This window comes from Natrix helvetica, assembly GCF_964273705.1.
Source record: "Natrix helvetica genome assembly, chromosome: 1".
Classification (NCBI taxonomy): Eukaryota; Metazoa; Chordata; class Lepidosauria; order Squamata; family Natricidae; genus Natrix; species Natrix helvetica.
Genome location: NC_138548.1, coordinates 353,537,646 through 353,555,594, shown reverse-complemented (window position 1 = coordinate 353,555,594; position 17,949 = coordinate 353,537,646). Strand labels below are relative to the sequence as shown.

General features: G+C 43.0%; 2 protein-coding genes across 10 annotated transcripts in view; both read right to left on the bottom strand.

Moving 5' to 3' along the window:
• Positions 1-5,648: 5,648 nt before the first annotated feature.
• On the bottom strand, positions 5,649-8,809 carry LOC309385208 (uncharacterized protein). 2 transcript variants are annotated; one of them, XM_081939417.1, is made up of 2 exons: positions 8,671-8,809; positions 5,649-7,945 (listed from the first exon to the last, which is right to left on the bottom strand). In XM_081939417.1, the coding sequence occupies exon 2, from the start codon at positions 7,351-7,353 to the stop codon at positions 5,827-5,829; it is 1,527 nt and encodes a 508-aa protein (XP_081795543.1). In that variant the 5' UTR covers positions 7,354-7,945; positions 8,671-8,809; the 3' UTR covers positions 5,649-5,826. The 2 variants fall into 2 exon arrangements, with proteins under 2 accessions (XP_081795543.1, XP_081795544.1); XM_081939418.1 differs by having other exon boundaries at positions 5,649-7,887; positions 8,671-8,794.
• LOC309385195 (uncharacterized protein) overlaps positions 5,710-17,949 on the bottom strand; it is a 195,724-nt gene continuing 183,484 nt past the window's right edge. For 5 of the 8 annotated variants that reach the window (XM_081939382.1, XM_081939381.1, XM_081939383.1 and 2 more), the window contains exon 3: positions 13,497-16,121. In XM_081939382.1, the coding sequence (XP_081795508.1) occupies positions 13,647-15,683 (2,037 nt within the window). In that variant the 5' untranslated portion in view covers positions 15,684-16,121 and the 3' untranslated portion in view covers positions 13,497-13,646. Of the gene's footprint in view, positions 5,756-13,496; positions 16,279-17,129; positions 17,329-17,949 lie in introns of those variants that run through there. The other 3 variants (XM_081939373.1, XM_081939385.1, XM_081939362.1) reach the window with 3 other exon arrangements.

Below are 17,949 nucleotides of genomic sequence, written 5' to 3'. Positions count from 1 at the left end.
CAGAGAAAAAATTTGAAGCAGCCGCTGCCACGTTTCAGACTCGTTGCTTCCTCTGCATCTACGTCGTGGAGGAAGCCAAAAGGCCCGACTTTCTCCCTGCTTCTTCTCCGACCTGCCCCCAACTCACCTCCCAGGAGCCGCTTCGACCCTCCAAACGACACAAGAGGCTCCGCCGACACCAAAATACTCCCGTGTCTGAACCGGAAGAGGAGGCTTCTCTGCTCTTCACCTCCTCTCCTCCACATCCCCTCTAGCAATCCAATCCTCTATCGTTTCAATCTATTCGTTCCACTTTCTACTCCTCCAGTAGACTAGCAATGCCACTCACCGTACCGTATTCAAGGCTTTCCAGGCGAGAGTGCAACTCGTCGGCAGCGCGCCATCTAGTGACCTACGGCTGAAAAACACGCTCGTTTTATTTCTACTGTAAAGTGTTTGCAAAATGTTTTCATTGATTCCTTCTGTGCCATCAAGTCGTATTCGACCCCCACCGAGCACAGGAATAGCTTTCGTCCATGATAATCTATCCTAAACCTTTTCGATTAGGTCTCACTGTCCCGCTTGTTGCAACTAAACCAAAGGAAAGCGTCGTAGTGGCGAAATGAGGTAGAAACAGTCAACCAGAAAGTGCACCTCCCGTTTGTTCCAGCCAGTTTCTTGTCTTGGGGAGGGGGGCAAGATAAGTCCTCGAAATCTGCGTCTGCAAATGATTGAAACTGTAAGAGTTGATCCTACTTTGGTTCACAGGCTTAGCCAAGTGCTGCACCCTAAAGGTTCGTGACATTGTCCTTTCTGTGTGAACCTAAATGGTTGTCGGACTCAGCTGCATCCTATTAACAGAAGAATGGAACAGGGAAGCAATCAGAAAGCGTTCACTGGCCTTGCCTCTGAACCCCCTCTAGATAGGGGAATGATGTAACATTCTTGTCTGTATTATTATAATCCTCCTAGAAGGCAGAATTACTCAGAGCAGCAATTCCCAGCTTTATTACTGTTGGAAGAAATATTCTTCTGGGTTCAGTTCCAAATGGGGGAAAAGACACTGGGTTCATGGAAGTTGCTTGGAAAGACGGTTTATTGATGAACAGGATCACATACCTTGAAGATTTTGAGCGAAGGGGGGGGGGGAAAGGGAAGAGATGCTGAGAGTGCCTGGGTTTTATGCCCTCTCTGGGCTTTTAAATTTGTGCTTGTATTCTGATTGGTTGTCAGACTCCCATGGGGCCATGCAGGGGCAACCCTGTAGGCTGTCCTGAGTCCCAAATTTAGTTGACTCTTGCTGGGTGATGATGTAATGAAAGGACTTTGGGATTCCTATTATGGCTCTGTCTGAAGGAGGTAGATCTTTGTTATGTATAATAGACTGGGATTAATGGCCCATTGACAAAGGAGGGGGTGAGTTTATACCTCCCTTTTAGGGGAAATATTCTGCCCTTTTAATATTTCCTAAAATATTTCATTTTTCTAGGAGAAGGGTGGGTACTAACTTCCTACATTGCCTCATTTATTCCCAAGCAGCTTGAGCAAAACATGTGGAGGAAGCCAGTTTGCAGAAAGCAGGTCTAAAGATTCCTGCCTTGCAATGCTGTGATAAAATCAAAAAGCGCTTCTAGAAAGTATTAGCTTTTAAGGGTGTCCATCTTTGTGAAACCATGTTGCTTTAATTTTATTATTGTTATTTTTTTCCGGGTAAAATATGTTAGTTTGTTTTTTAATTGAGTTGTACGCCTTGTACGTTGTATGAAAGGTAGACAAGTTTTCCTAGATGATTTATATTAGTCTCAATTTGTTTTTACATCTCAAAAACGTGGCATTTTACAAGGAGTGTGTAGACGTACTACATCCGTGGTACATCTGGAAATGTTGGCGATAAGATTATACAGGTGCACATATATGCATCTAGACAAATACAAATGCACACACCTACAAATCTGTCTATAGGTAGAAAATCCATTTGTATCTTAGCCTGAAAAATGTCCCAGAATTGTTACCGTCCAACCTTCCATGCTAATTTTAGAGATGTGGGCTTTAACTGACAAAAGGATGCCTAAAGCCTCAGCTAGATTTGAACCAACAGTTTTACCCATGGAAGTCCTCGGCTGCAAATAAAGGCAGTCAATACTGCCCACAACCTCTCTGGTGACATCCCAATTGAAGTAGTCCTCACTGACTGACTGCATTTGGGACTGGCATCTGTGTCACTAAGAAGCCTGATCATTAAGTATTGTGTCACACGACAGTGGCAATTTACACCTGCTCCCCTGCAGATCTTAAAAACAATCACTGGGGGTTGTTAAAAGGCAATTTTGGATCATCATGACTGGTGACTTGCTGGGATGCCCTTGTCAAAAGCTGTCTGAGAACATCACAAACGGGATCATAAAATGTGGACTGATTGGCAGGACCCAAATTGGTGCAACTCCTTTTCCTCACCTTCAGAACTACAGGAAGTGCTGAAATGCAGTCACTGAAGAAGTTTCACGATAGCCACACATCTACAGACCAGGCGTATGTCTGCTTTTACAGCGCCATAGTAACTTCGAAGGCTCAGGGAACAAATGACGCGGACTGCCTATAGCAAGGGTGTCCAAACTTGGGAACTTTAAGACTTGTGGACGCGCACGAGCAAACCAGCAGAAGTGGCTGCTGGAACCCACCCCTGCTCTGCTACCAATCTGTATGGCTATATGACAATCCCCTGGTACCATTTCTATATTATAAACTTCTATAGAATTTCTAACATCCTCAGTGTTATTTGTTTTATAAAATAGTGGATTATCCATAGAGGAACCTGGCTAATACACTGATGGGGCTCAAATAGGGAGGGGGGGGAAATGTGTTTGTTAGCTAAACATGGAAATAAAAGAAAGTAAAATCCCGAAAGAGACCAGGGGCAGATCAGTCCCATATTGTTGCCAAAACAATAAAATCCGAATGAATCAATTTTAATTTGAAGGAGACTTTTTAAATCTTCCAACCAGTAGAAAATTCTGGCCATCAATTTTAAAGACTGCAGCACCAGTGCAATAAAAATCTGGGGTGGGAAGGAATATGTAGGAGCCACAAACTTTCAGTCTAGTTGATTCTCTTGCTTTTAAACCGCGGAGGGAACCAAACACACCGATTTGATCCTGGCTTCTTCACGGGACCTGCCCTAAACTCACCATCCACCTGATGGTAACTTCCCCAAACTAGCTTGACAACTGAGGGAAGCGTGAAGAGTGGTGGTTCACCCTAATTAGCTTCGCAGGATTAGCCAGGTGCTGGATCATAAACGCTGTTAAAGGTGTTGTTTGTCCTCGGTTCAGGTGATCCCCTTTGTCAACGGAGCCAGTGCACAATTTAGCCAGTGTCCTTTTAGATTCACAGCTCCTACTTGAGAAGATCGTGGCTGCGGGAGAGGATTTGCGCAGATTCATCTGGTGCGCCACTTGTGCCCTTTCCTGGACCAGGAAGGCCTTGCACACGGGTCACCCGTGACTTAGTCACGTCTTTAAATCATGGCACTGGATCAACCAGAAACTTCAACGGGTGCAGAATGCAGCAGCGCACAGAGTAATGGAGGCCCCTGGTTTGCCTTTGAAACATTTTTGTGGTGCGAGCTGCACTGGATTCATTCCTTTACAGGTGCAATTCAAGGCATCACCTTTAAAGCAATTTATTAAAGCAAGAGCACTTAAGAAATATAATACCACCCCACTGTATTTTACACTACTCTTGGTTTAGTGTCAGCATATTGTCCCCAATAATCTGGTCCTCATTTTACCGATCTCAGAAAGATGAAAATCTGAGTCAACTTCAAGCTCCATCACGATCAAATTCCAGGCTGTGGGCAGTTAGCTGGCAATACCGCATTCTAACCTTGGAGCCAAGAGGCTACCTGTCATTATTGTCCCACTTTTATTATTGTGTGTGTGTGTTTTATTTATAATACTTTTCATCTCCATCAAACTGTGTGTGAACTGGGTACAATTATTTGATAGTTCATAGTCCACATATGTGTTGTTATATTCATTACAAGACCACTGATAATATAACTATATATCGAGATAATTACAATAATACATTATTATTTTTGAATCCATCTGTTCTACAAGTCAGCGAGGATGGGTACGGTCCTAGCCTCTTCCCTTAAATATTGCTATTGGACAGGAGCTAGGAAGTCAGTCTTTTTCATTGCAAACCTTCCTTACGAAACACACTTCCCCGTATATTGGCAGGCTTTTATTTTCCAAGTCTTCTGAAAGGAAGGAAGATCTAGCTAAGCTCCGGGATAAGAAGAGGCCTGCACATCCAAAGCTTGATTTGAAACCAGGTGTGTATTTGTATTTATTAAATTCAGATGCTGCTAATCCTGAGGTGAACTTCTCCAGTTTAACTCCTTGCAAGGAGAAAGATAACCAGTTTTGAGCAAGAATGACAACAGGCACGGACCTAATTAGTAACACCAAGAGGTCTGGTTCACTTCTAAATTGAACAAAAACAAGAATTACCTTTTTGGGGATTCCCAGATCATCAAATTGCCATCAACCTTGCTAGAAGTGCCCTGAACTTGCAGGGCAAGTACATTTTAAATGTGGAGGCTTTACATTTTGCCATTTCCTATAAATGGGGCTTATTGATTTCTGTATTAAGGTTGTATTGCTGTAAACCATGTGGAGACATATGACGGCCTGCCATATACATTTTCCTACTAAGTAAAAGTACATACGTACTGTACATACATGTTTACATCGCCCTTTTGTGAAGGCTTCGGATGTCAGATTTGGACATTATCACTTTGGGGTGTACTCACTTTTGTTGCCAGCAGTTTAGACATTAATGGCTGTGTGTTGTGTTATTTTGAGGGGACAGCAAAGTTACACTGTTATACGAGCTGTATGCTCACTACTTTACATTGTAGCTGGGTGTCATTTCATCAGTGTTGTCACATGCAAAGATATACTTAAATATTTACAAAATGTGAGGGGGTGAACTCACTTCTGTGATATACTGTATTTTTTATAGATCCACACTGGCTTTCTCTCGCCCAGCAAAACAGTTCCCTGCATTTCCGTAAAAGTGAACTTACCGACCTGGGCCTGAGAAAGGAAGCTCAGATCAGATCAGAGGCCTGCAAGCTAAAACATGAAGAACAGTTGCAAAAACTGGGCATGGCTAGTTTAGTGAAGAGAAGGCCCAACGGTGATATGATAAGTCGTCTTCCAATAGCTGAGGGGCTGCCACAGAGGGGTGGGGGTGGGGGGGAGCAACCTGTTTTCCAAAGCACCCAAACGCCAGACACGGAACAATAGATGGAAATTGATCAGGGGAAGATTCAAAGTAGAAACAAGGATATATTTTCTACAGTGAGAACAATCAACCAATGGAACAGCTTGTGGCTGCTTCATCACTGGAGGCTTTCAAGAAGAAAATTGACTGCCATTTGTCAGAAATGGTATAGGGTCTGCTGCATGAGTCTGTCCTGTCTTTCCCCGGCTCCCCGCCCCATCGAGAGCTACAATGTTTGACCCAGCCGTCGGAAAAATCCAGTTTGACCCCACTGGAATAGGGTCTACTGCTTAAGTAGTGGGTTAAATTGGTGACATACAAAGTCCCTTCCATCTCATCTCTCATATCCTTCATGCTTGACATTAAGACAAGTTTCACTAAAAAGAGTCATGCAAGTAATGAAATGTTTTAATTTTTTCAGCTGGGTTTCCAATGTGAGACAACAAATGAAATTCAAGATTCCTCTACACACATCAAATGTTGCTTCATGTGAAACTTGTGTGTGATAAGGGAACTTTGTGTGAAACACTGTCTGCAGTCTAGCTATTTGAATAGTTACTCCGCTATGTGTAACCTTACATGATTTATAAGGCTAGTCCTATAACGGAAATCTTTCCCACAATCCGGACATTCAAATGGTCTCTCTCCTGTGTGAGTCCTGCAGTGTATCACCAAACTGGAATTCAAGCTAAAACTTTTCCCACATTCAACACACTCATACGGTTTCTCTCCTGTGTGAGTCCGCTGATGTTTTACCAGGTCAGATTTCCAAGAGAAATCTTTCCCACAATCTGGACAAACATACGGTTTCTCTCCTGTATGACTCCTCTGATGTTTTCCCAGGCCAGAACTGCAACTGAAACCTTTCCCACAATGACATTTATATGGTTTTTCACCTGTGTGAATTCTTTGGTGTATCACCAGATCAGAATTAGACTTGAAACCTTTTCCACAATCTGAACACTCATACGGTTTCTCTCCCGTGTGAGTCCTCTGGTGTTTCACCAGGTCAGATTTCCAAGAGAAATCTTTCCCACAATCTGGACACTCATACAGTTTCTCTCGTGTGTGAGTCCTCTGATGTTTAACCAGATCAGAATTACAACTGAAATCTTTCCCACAATCTGAACACTCATATACTTTCTCTCGTGTGTGAGTCCTCTGGTGTTTCACCAGGTAGGAATTCTGACTGAAACTTTTCCCACAATCACAACATTTATATGGTTTCTCACCTGTGTGGGTCCTCTGGTGTTTTACCAGGTCAGAATTCTGACTGAAACTTTTCCCACAATGACATTTATATGGTTTCTCTCCTGTGTGAGTCCTCTGATGTTTCACCAGGCTGGAATTACAAATGAAATCTTTCCCACAATCTGCACACTCATACAGTTTCTCTCCCGTGTGAATCCTCTGGTGTTTCACCATGTAGGAATTCTGAGTGAAACTTTTCCCACAATCATGACATTTATATGGTTTCTCACCTGTGTGGGTCCTCTGGTGTTTTACCAGGTAGGAATTCTGACTGAAACTTTTCCCACAATGACATTTATATAGTTTCTCGTCAGTGTGAGTCCTCTGGTGTTTCCCCAGGCCAGAATTACAACTGAAAACTTTCCCACAATGACATTTATATGGTTTTTCACCTGTGTGAATTCTTTGGTGTATCACCAGATGAAAATTAGACTTGAAACATTTTCCACAATGTGAACACTCATAAGGTTTCTCTCCCATGTGAATCCTCTGGTGTTTCACCAGGTCAGGTTTCCAAGAAAAATCTTTCCCACAATCAGGATACTCATATGATTTCTCTCCTGTGTGAATCCTCTGATGTTCCACAAGGTGGGAATTCCAACTGAAACCTCTCCCACAAAATAGACACTCGTACGGTTTTCCTTCCATGTGAGTTCTCTGCTGTAGCACCAGGTCAGAATTCCAAGTGAAACTTTTCACACAATCAGAACATTCAAAAAGATTCTCCCCAGTGTGAGTCCTCTCATGTCTCACCAGATTGGTTTGCATGCTAAATGTTTTGCCACAATGGCAGCACTGGTAGAGCTCCTCCTCCTGCATCGGCCGTTCCATGGGAATCGTGTTCTGAGTATAGCTTTTACCGATCACTAAGCATTTGCTAGGGTTTCCATGGAATGGATCTCCTATGCATAATTTAACTGTGATCTGCAATCTGCATTTTTCCAAAAATAGGCAGTCTGTGGAGTTTTAGCAAAATTGGTATTCATGGATTCATGAGGGGGCGAAAAATACTTCTGATCCCTTATCTAGTGGTGTTTTGATTTAAGACACTCTTTCCATCCTCAATTGCTTTCATTAGTGCCTTTGGCTGTCCAAGGGATCTTTTCTATTTCCCATTTTTTCTGAATTTGGTAATTATGTTTTTACCTTTTCATGCAATATTTTCTTCAGTTCCACATAATCCTTTTTTCCCACTTGAAAACTCAGTTTCTGTTATTGTCTCCTTTGTCTCCCTAGATCTGCTCAGGAAAGAGAAAGGTTTTAACACTTTCTGGAAGAAGCGGAAAATATTTTGATTGATGGTTTGTTTTACTGCTTCTTCTCATTCTCTGTTTTCCAGACTGCTCTTCTTGGCATCCTCTTTGTCTATAAGGTTCATATTAATGGATTAGTTTCTTTATTGTTTATTAAATGGCTGCAGAACCTGAGGAAAAAAAGGGGAGAAATCCATATATTAATATGGAAAAGCAAAGATATCAAAATGCTTGTTTAACCTCTAACATTCATTATGATTTGTTAGTCACATGGAAATGTAACAAAATCCAAGTTCAAATATCCACATATTTCAAACTTTGTAATTATCTTGTTTGTTTGGGTAGATCACAAAATATCACTGCAAAGTGTTATAAAAGTACCTGAAAATACCGAGGTTTATACAGAGACACTTCTATGCATACATAAATACACACTTATAAATTTAGGTATGTACAAAAACGATGTGTATTTCAGTCTTCAAAATGTTTCAGAAGGGAATTGACTGAATTGGTTTGATCTAATTTAAGAAAGGTGGGGAGAGGAGCGGATGAGATGGTGCCCAAACCCTATGCAGGATCTAAAGCATTCGTTTTGCCTTTGAAACTCGCTTGCCAGGAAAGCAGCATGTAAATAACATCACAAGGAATGAAGGGTTACGCGATGACCGAGGGAGATAGAAATATGAAATAAAGACTTTTAAAATCTCCCAGCAGAAAATCACAGGCAGCAAATTTAAATCATGCAGCAAAAGGATAAAAACATTTGGGGAGAGAAAGAATATGAGCAGCAGCAGAAGCCCGCATGTTTTAGCCTCATCGCTTGCTCTGCTTCATACGCCGTGGAGGAAGCCAAAGGACCCGACTCGCTCAACCGACCTGCCCCTCCCCCCCTCACCTGCCAGCTGCCGCTTCAACCCTTCAAACGGCACAAGAGGCTACGCCGACGCCATCATCCTTCCGTGGCTGAACCGGAAGAGGAAGTTCTTCGCCCTTCTCAAAAATCCTGTCTAGCAAGCCAATCCTCTATGGTTTCCAATCGTTCCATCTCCGCCTCTAGCCCCACCCCCAACCCATCAGAGTAGCAATGCCGCTACTGTAGTTGTGTTCACTGCTTTCTAGTCTCGAGTGTTTCTTCTTTCTAGAGCGCCATCTAGTGACATGAGGCTGGACAAACACTCCCGTTCTGTTTCCACTCTAAAGCGTTTGCAAAATGCCTACATTGATTCTGTGGTTCCTTCTTTGCCGTCAAGTCGTATTCGACTTCCGCAGAGCACAGGAATAGTTTTGACAGTGTGGAGTGAAGAAAACGGCCCTACTTGCTCCCGGCTTCTCCTCCGACCTGTCCTAAACTCACCATCCACCTAATGCTAGCTCCCCAAAAATAGTTTTGCAAGTGAGTGATGCTTCACCCTACTTACCTTCACAAGATTAGCCAGGTGCTGCATCATAAAAGCTGGTAAAGCGCTTGTAGTTTCCTAGTGTAGGAAGTTAGCACCCATCCCTCTCCTAGAAGAATGAAATATGCCAAAATTGTCCGTGCGCTTGCTATCCCCTATCGCATATTGCCCCTTCAATCTCCCCATCCCAACTGTGCATGCACACACAACCCCTTCCTAGCCTCCGGAGGGTGAAAACAGCCTCACCTGGCACTCTGGAAATGTGAAAAATCAGCTGGCTGGTGTGCATGCCAGAGCTGATGGCTGGCGCACCACCATATATGGTTCCCCGTGCCACCTGTGGTACGCGTGCCATAGGTCCACCATCACGGTCCTAGGAAATATTGAAAAGACAGAATATTATATTTCCCTGGATAAGAAATGGGGAAACATGTTTTTAGGCAGGAAGCAGACTCACTCTTAATAGGCCCCCACCTTTGTTAATGGGCCATCTAAAAAGCTTGAGGCAGTCTATTCTACATCCTCCCCTTCAGCTCTAGTGTGATGGGATTAAGATATGATGGTGTTAGCCCTTTACCCAACTCACCACATGGCATTTGGGAACTCAACCAAACTTGGACTCAAAACACAGCCTAGAGAGCTGCCCCTGCATGTCTCCATGGGAGTCTGACAACCAATCAAAATACATTTCTTACACAGGAACAGGAAACAGAAAGGTGGGGCCAAACAGAGAGTATTAAAAAATCTAGCAAGCCCTTCTCTCTTTTCTTCTTCACTCTACATCTGGAAGCATGTGATCCCCCTTTTTTGTTGAGGACCTCAAACCATGTGGTCCTGTCCACCATTAAACCATCTTTCCAAGCAGCTTCCATGTTTCCTGTGTCTTTTTCCTCACTTGGAGCTGAACCCAGAAGGACATTTCTTCTAACAATTGGCAGCTTCCGAAAAACATTTGGAGGGTGCTAGTTTGTTGAAAGCTAATCTAAGGAGTTTTGAGCTTTAGCAGTTGACTCTCAACCTCTCCAGGCCCAGAAAGGAGCAGACCTGGAGACCACCCACTTGCCGGTAACTCTCACCTGCTGGCTAGCTTGCCTGAGACTCCTGTTTCTTCCCACACAAAATCACATGAGGTCCTCAATTAATGACCCACGGAGTCCTGGAATTGTAACGGCAACTGGAACTGCCAGGATTTCCCTCACTATTCAGTGGTCACATTATGTCATTTTTTATAACCTCATTGCAAAACAATCAAATTTCTGGAGCAAATTGTTGTCACAACCTGAGAAGTTTCATTCCTCCCCCCAACACACACACACAAGTGCAGGAAGAGTTATTTCCCCCCTTTGGACAGTTGGCATCCTGACGGGCTTTATGCCTCCAACAGCAGTTTGTAATGCTTAAGAAAATCGTGAGAGGTTTTCCTGGCAGAGCAGTTCAAGGCATTGCTGCAGATTAAGATCACTTATAGATTCAGCTGAAGTGGGCAATGAAAGTTTGGCAGCCTACAACTTCAATTCACTCTCTGCTTGCAGCTCTAACTTTGCCACCCGGAGAAAGGGCTGTGCAGGAGGGAAGACACTGGGCCCTTCTCAGTCTGGGTTCAGGCTGGAGCCCAACACCGAAACGGCACTGGTTGCAATTCTCATGGAGTTTTTGAGGATTTGAGATAGACGGGGTACAACCATTATGTATTTTCTAGACCTCTCATGAGGTTTCAATGCTATTCCACGTTTCTGGATCTGCTGTGGGGACTGGAGATGGGAGGCAATTTATTATGGTGGTTCTATTTCCAGAACAGAGGGGGTGGGGTGAGCTATTTTCCAAAGCACCTGAAGGCCAGAAAAGAAATAATGGATGGAAATTCAACAGAGAGAGTCAACCTGGAAACCAGGAGACATTTTCTGACAATCAACCAATGTGATAGAAGTTGCCTTCAGAAGTTGTTGAAGCATAATCACTGGAAGATTTCAAAAAGAGACTGCCATCAGTCAGAAATGGTGTAGGCCTCCTGCCTGGGTGTGGTGTTGTACTAGATGACCTACAAGGTCTCTTCCAACTCTGTTAATCTGTTAAATCCCTATTAGCGATTCCCCTAAACTCTGGGATAAGGAGAGATGCCTGTGCATCAGAAGCTTGATTTGTCATAAAAGTGTAATGTTATTGGAGGATTTTTGAAATAGCTAACAAGCGCCATTATGTGGTTGTGTTTTTAAGTATGAATAAATTCAGGCAGAAGCATGTTCAAATAATTCTAGTCAAATGAGAATTGTGATATATTGATGGTAAGATATATAAAGATTTTTGATTTAAAGTGTATAATCTATGATGAACTACAAGTAATGACTACGGAAGAAATGCACGAAGGTTATTTGTAACCAATCGACACGCTTTCTACAAGATGTATTGAAGGATGATTCTTTTTTTGTGTTTTTGTTCAATTAAAATAAAAAAAATCTTTATAAAAAAAAGAAGCTTGATTTGGAACCAGCTGTTTGATTACATTTATTAAATTTACATGCTGCTAATCCTGCAGTCAACTACCCCCATTTAATTCCTTGCAAGGTGAAAGATAATCAGTTTTCAGCAAGAATGGCAGCAGGCACAAACATAATTGGTAAATCAGGTTACCTTCTAAATTGAACAAAAACAAGAACCACTTTTTTACGACTGAATGATCATCCAAGTGCCATCAGCGTTGCTAAGCACGCCATGTATTTGCAGGGCAAGTACATGTTGAATGTGGAAACTTTGCCTTTTGCCATTTGCTATACATATATTGGGCTGATTAGTTTCTGTATTAAGGTTTTATTAGATACATACATTCGTGCTTGTATCCCTCTTTTGTGGCGGAATTCGGATGTACAGGGTCCACTCGAGCCAAAACCCGAACCCATTCAGAACCATTCAGAGGAGAGGTCCATTATGAGGTTCTGTGGGTCCTGGATTCCCACATATATAGGGGCGGGGGGTCCTCAAATACCTGGCACAATGTAAGGGATATCCCCTGTTGGAGGCATCCTGGGTGAGGAGTCAGGATGTAAGTGCTGCACAGTTAGTGAGATGATTCCACCGGTAGCACCCTCAAAAGTCAGTGGGGATACAAGCATTGGGCTAAATGTGGCCTTTGTTTACCTTCCAGATACCATCTGCATGGTAGAGAGGAGCCAACTGTCAAACCCCAAAATGGCAAATGTTCAGCGGGCCGCCTCGGGGTTGCCTTGGGGGGGGGGAGCCAGGTGAATGCGGACTTACACAGTGTGGAAGGCAGCAGGTGGTGGAGGAAGTGGGCCAACGATCAGCTGGAGAATCTGCACTGATCAGCTGGAGTGCCGATTAGCTGGAGGTTCGGGGAACTGGTCTACTGACAAGCCAGCTTGAAAGCAGGTAAGCCGGGAGAAAGACAAATTAGGCACGGCCAAAGCACCTTGGCTTTTCACGTCATCCGGAAGCCGTGGGAGAGGGCGGGTGCACACAGGGGTTTAAAGCAGTGGAAAAGCAGCGGCAGTTAGCGCTGACTTTGATTGCAGTCACTTTGACGAGTGTCCAAGCTTACATTTAATGCATCCAGCACTGTGCCGCTTGCTGTTTCCTGGTGCTGGAGCCTCAGAACCTGACACCTTTATTATATATAGAAACAACTCAACATGGCAAACATACTTTCTACAGAGCCACACTGGCTTTATTTCTCCCAGCAAAGCAGTTTCCTTCAACTCCATAAAAATGAACTTACCGACCTGGGCCAGAGAAAGGAAGCTCAGATCAGAGCCCTGCAGGCTAAAACATATGAAGAACAGTTGCAAGAACTGGGCATGGCTAGTTTAGTGAAGAGAAGGCCCAGCGGTGATATGATAAGTTGTCTTCCTATAGCTGAGGGGCTGCCACAGAGAGTAGGGGAGCAACCCGTTTTCCAAAGCACCCAAAGGCCAGGCAAGGAACGATGGATGGAAACTGATCAGGGGAAGATTCAAAGGAGAAACAAGGATAAATTATCTACAGTGAGAACAATCAACCAATGGAACAGCTTGCCTTAGGTAGTTGTGGTTGCTTCATCACTGGAGGCTTTCAAGAAGAGACTCAATTTCCATTTGTTAGAAATGGTAAAAGGTGTGCTGCATGAATCCGTCCTGTTGCTCCCCTGCTCTCCGCTCCATGGAGAACTACAATGCTGATCCAGTCCTCGAAGAAATGCAGTTTGATATCACGGGTATAGGGTCTGCTGCTTGAATAGGACTCAATGACAAAGTCCCTTCCATCTCATCTCATGATCTCATTTCTCATATCCCTCATTGATGCTAAGGTAAGTTTCACTAAAGAGAATCATGCAAGTAATTAAATGTTTTAATTGTTCAGCTCGGTTTCCAAAGAGAACAAACAAAACTCAACATTCCTCTACACACATCAAATGTTGCTTCATGTGAAATTTCTTGTATGATAAGGGAGGAACTTTGGGTGAAACACTGTCTGCAATCTAGGGTTACTCCCCTATGTGTAACCTTACATGATTTATAAGACTAGTCCTATAACGGAAATCCTTCCCACAATCCGGACATTCATACGGTTTCTCTCCTGTATGAGTCCTCCAGTGTATCACCAAACTGGAATTCCAACTAAAACTTTTCCCACATTCCACACACTCGTACGGTTTCTCTCCTGTGTGAGTCCTCTGATGTTTCACCAAGTAGGAATTGTAACAGAAACCTTTCCCACAATCTGGACACTGATAGGGCTTGTCTCCTGTGTGAGTTTTGTGGTGTATCACCAAGTAGGAATTCTGACTGAAACTTTTCCCACAATCTGGACACTGATATGGTTTTTCTCCTGTGTGCGTTTTCTGGTGTATCGCCAGGTGGGAATTCTGATTGAAACATTTCCCACAATAGAGACACTCATATGGTTTCTCTCCCGTGTGAGTTCTCTGGTGTCTCAACAGCTTGGAATTCCAAGTGAAATTTTTCCCACATTCAAGACACGGATACCTTTTTTTCCCAGTGTGAGTCCTCTGGTGTTCCATCAGGTAGGAATTCTTACTAAAACTTTTCCCACAATCTGAACACTCATACGGTTTCTCTCCCGTGTGAGTCCTCTGGTGTATCACCATGTTAAAATTCTGACTAAAACTTTTCCCACAATCTGGACACTTATATGGTTTCTCTCCTGTGTGAGTCCTGTAATGTCGCAAAAGGAAGGCATTTTGAATGAAACTTTTCCCACACTGCAGACACTCATACAGTTTTTCACCTGTGTGAATCCTTTGGTGTATTAGCAGATGAGAATTAGAGTTGAAACCTTTTCCACAATCTGAACACTCATATGGTTTCTCTCCCATGTGAATGCTCTGGTGTTTCACCAGGTCAGATTTCCAAGAGAAATCTTTCCCACACACCGGACACTCGTACGGTTTCTCTCCAGTGTGAGTCCTCTGATGGTTCACCAGGCCAGAATTACAACTGAAACCTTTCCCACAATGACATTTATATGGTTTTTCACCTGTGTGAATTATTTGGTGTATTACCAGATCAGAATTAGATTTGAAACCTTTTCCACAATCTGAACACTCATACAGTTTCTCTCCCGTGTGAGTCTTCTGATGTTTCACCAGGTCAGAATTACAACTGAAACCTTTCCCACAATCTGAACACTCATATACTTTCTCTTGTGTGTGAATCCTCTGGTGTTTCACCAGGTAGGAATTCTGACTGAAACTTTTCCCACAATCAGGACATGTATATGGTTTCTCTCCTGTGTGGGTCCTCTGGTGTTTCACCAGGTAGGAATTCTGACTGAAACTTTTCCCACAATGACATTTATATGGTTTCTCTCCTGTGTGAGTCCTCTGGTGTTTCACCAGGTCAGAATTACAACTCAAACCTTTCCCACAATCTGAACACTCATACAGTTTCCCTTGGGTGTGAGTCCTCTGGTGCAACACCATGTCAAAACTCTGACTGAAACTCTTCCCACAATCTGGACACTTATATGGTTTCTCTCCTGTATGAGTCCTGTGATGTCGCAAAAGGAGGGAATTTTGAATGAAACCTTTTCCACACTGCAGACACTCATATGGTTTTTCACCTGTGTGAATCCTTTGATGTATCACCAGATGAGAATTAGACTTGAAACCTTTTCCACAATCTGAACACTCATATGGTTTTTCTCCGATGTGAATCCTCTGGTGTTTCACCAGGTCAGATTTCCAAGAAAAATCTTTCCCACAATCCGGACACTCATATGGTTTCTCTCCTGTGTGAGTCCTCTGATGTTCCAAAAGGTGGGAATTCCAACTGAAACCTTTCCCACAAAATAGACACACATACAGTTTTCCTTCCATGTGAGTTCTCTGCTGTAGCACCAGGTCAGAATTCCAAGTGAAACTTTTCACACAATCAGAACATTCAAAAAGATTCTCCCCGGTGTGAGTCCTCTCGTGTCTCACCAGATTGGTTTGCATGCTAAATGTTTTGCTACAATGGCAGCACTGGTAGAGCTCCTCCTCCTGCATCGGCCGTTCCATGGGAATCGTGTTCTGAGTATAGCTTTTACTGATCACTAAGCATTTGCTAGGGTTTCCATGGAATGGATCTCCTATGCATAATTTAACTGTGATATGCAATCTGTATTTTTCCAAAAATAGGCAGTCTGTGGAGTTTTAGCAAAACTGATATTCATGGATTCATGAGGGAAAGAAAAATACTTCTGATCCCTTATCTGGTGGTGCTTTGATTCAAGACACTCTTTCCTTCCTCAACTGCCTTCATTAATGCCTTTGGTTGTCCAAGGGATCTTTTCTATTTTCCACTTCTTCTGAATTTGGTAATTATATATTTTTAGCTTTTCATGCAATATTTTCTTCAGTTCCACATAATCCTTTTTTTCCCCACCTGAAAACTCAGTTTCTGTTATTCTCTCCTTTGTCTCCCTACATCTGCTCAGGAAAGACAAAGGTTTAACACTTTCTGGAAGAAGCGGAAAAGATTTTGGTTGATGGTTTGTTTTACTGCTTCTTCTCATTCTCTGTTTTCCAGACTGCTCTTCTTGGCATCCTCTTTGTCTATAAGGTTCATATTAATGGATTTGTTTCTTTATTGTTTATTAAATAGCTGCAGAACCTGGGGGGAAAGCAAAAAAAATTGCATATATTACTATGAAAAAGCAAAGATATCAAAAAGCTTGTTTAACCTTTAACATTAATTAAGATTTATTAGGTTCATGGAAATGTAGCTAAACCCAAGTTCAAATATCCACACGATATTTCAAATTATGAAATTCTCTTGTTTGCTTGGGTAGATTTATACAATTTGTACAATAGCAGAGTTGGAAGGGACCTTGGAGGTGTTCTAATCCAACCCCCTGCCTAGGCAGGAAACCCTATACCGTTTCACACAAATGGCTATCCAACATCTTTTTAAAGACTTCCAGTGTTGGGGCATTCACAACTTCTGGAGGCAAGCTGTTCCACTGATTAATTGTTCTAACTGTCAGGAAATTTCTCCCCAGTTCTAAGTTGCTTTTCTCCTTGATTAGTTTCCACCCATTGCTTCTTGTTCTACACTCAGGTGCCTTGGAGATCACAAATTATCACTGCAAAGTGTTATAAAAATACTGAGGTTTATACAGATACACGTACATGCATTCATCAATACACACCTATAAATTTATGTATGTACAAAAAGCAGCATGTCAATAACATCACAAGGAATGAAATATTACGCGAAGACTGAGGGAGATAGAAATATGAAAAAAGACATTTTAAATCTCCCAAATCTCCCATTGGTAAAAATCACAAGGCAGCAATTTTAAATCATGCAGCGAAAGGATAATAACATTCGGGGAGAGAAAGAATATGCAGCCGCAAGCAGCCGACGCGTTTCACCCCCGTTGCTTCCTCTGCTTTCAGGCCGTGGAGGAACCAAGGATCGGATTTGCTCCCGGCTTCTCCTCCGACTTTCCCTTCACTCACCTCCCAGGAGCCGCTTCGATCCTCCAAGCGGCTCAAGAGGCTGCGCCGACACCATCACCCTCCTGTGGGTGACCCGGGAGAGGAAGTTCCGCTGCTCTTCGCCTCCTCATCTTCTCTAGCAATGCAATTCTCTATTGTTTCCACTTGTTCCATCTCTGTCCCTACTCCCCGTCCAGTAGACTAACAAAGCCGCTACTGTATTGTATTTCTAGTCTCGGGTTTCTTTTTTTTCCAGAGCGCCATCTAGCGACGTAAGGCTGAAAAACACGCTCGTTCTATTTCTATTCTAAAGGGTTTGCAAGGGGTTTTCATTGATTCCGTGCTTCCTTCAGTGCCATCAGGTCTTATTCGACCCCCACTGAGCACAGGAATAGCTTTCGTCCATGAGAGTCTATCCTAAACCTTTTCTTTCAGGTCTCCCAAGAGTTCACTCATTGCCCCTCTACTAAACCAAAGGAAAGCGTCCTAGCTGGGAAATAAGCGGGAAACCGGCAAGGAGAAAGTGCATCTCCCTTTTGTTGTTCCAAACAGTTTTTGGTGTTGGGGGTTGCAAGATAACTAATACAATAATACAGTAGCAGAGTTGGAAGGTACCTTGGAGGTCTTCTAGTCCAACCCTCTGCCTAGGCAGGAAACCCTACACCGTTTCAGACAAATGGCTATCCAACATCTTCTTAAAGACTTCCAGTGTTGGGGCAGGAAATTTCTCCTCAGTTCTAAGTTGCTTCTCTTCTTGATTAGTTTCCCCCCATTGCTTCTTGTTCTACACTCAGATGCCCTGGAGAATAATTGTATCTTTTTACCTCTTCATGCAATATTT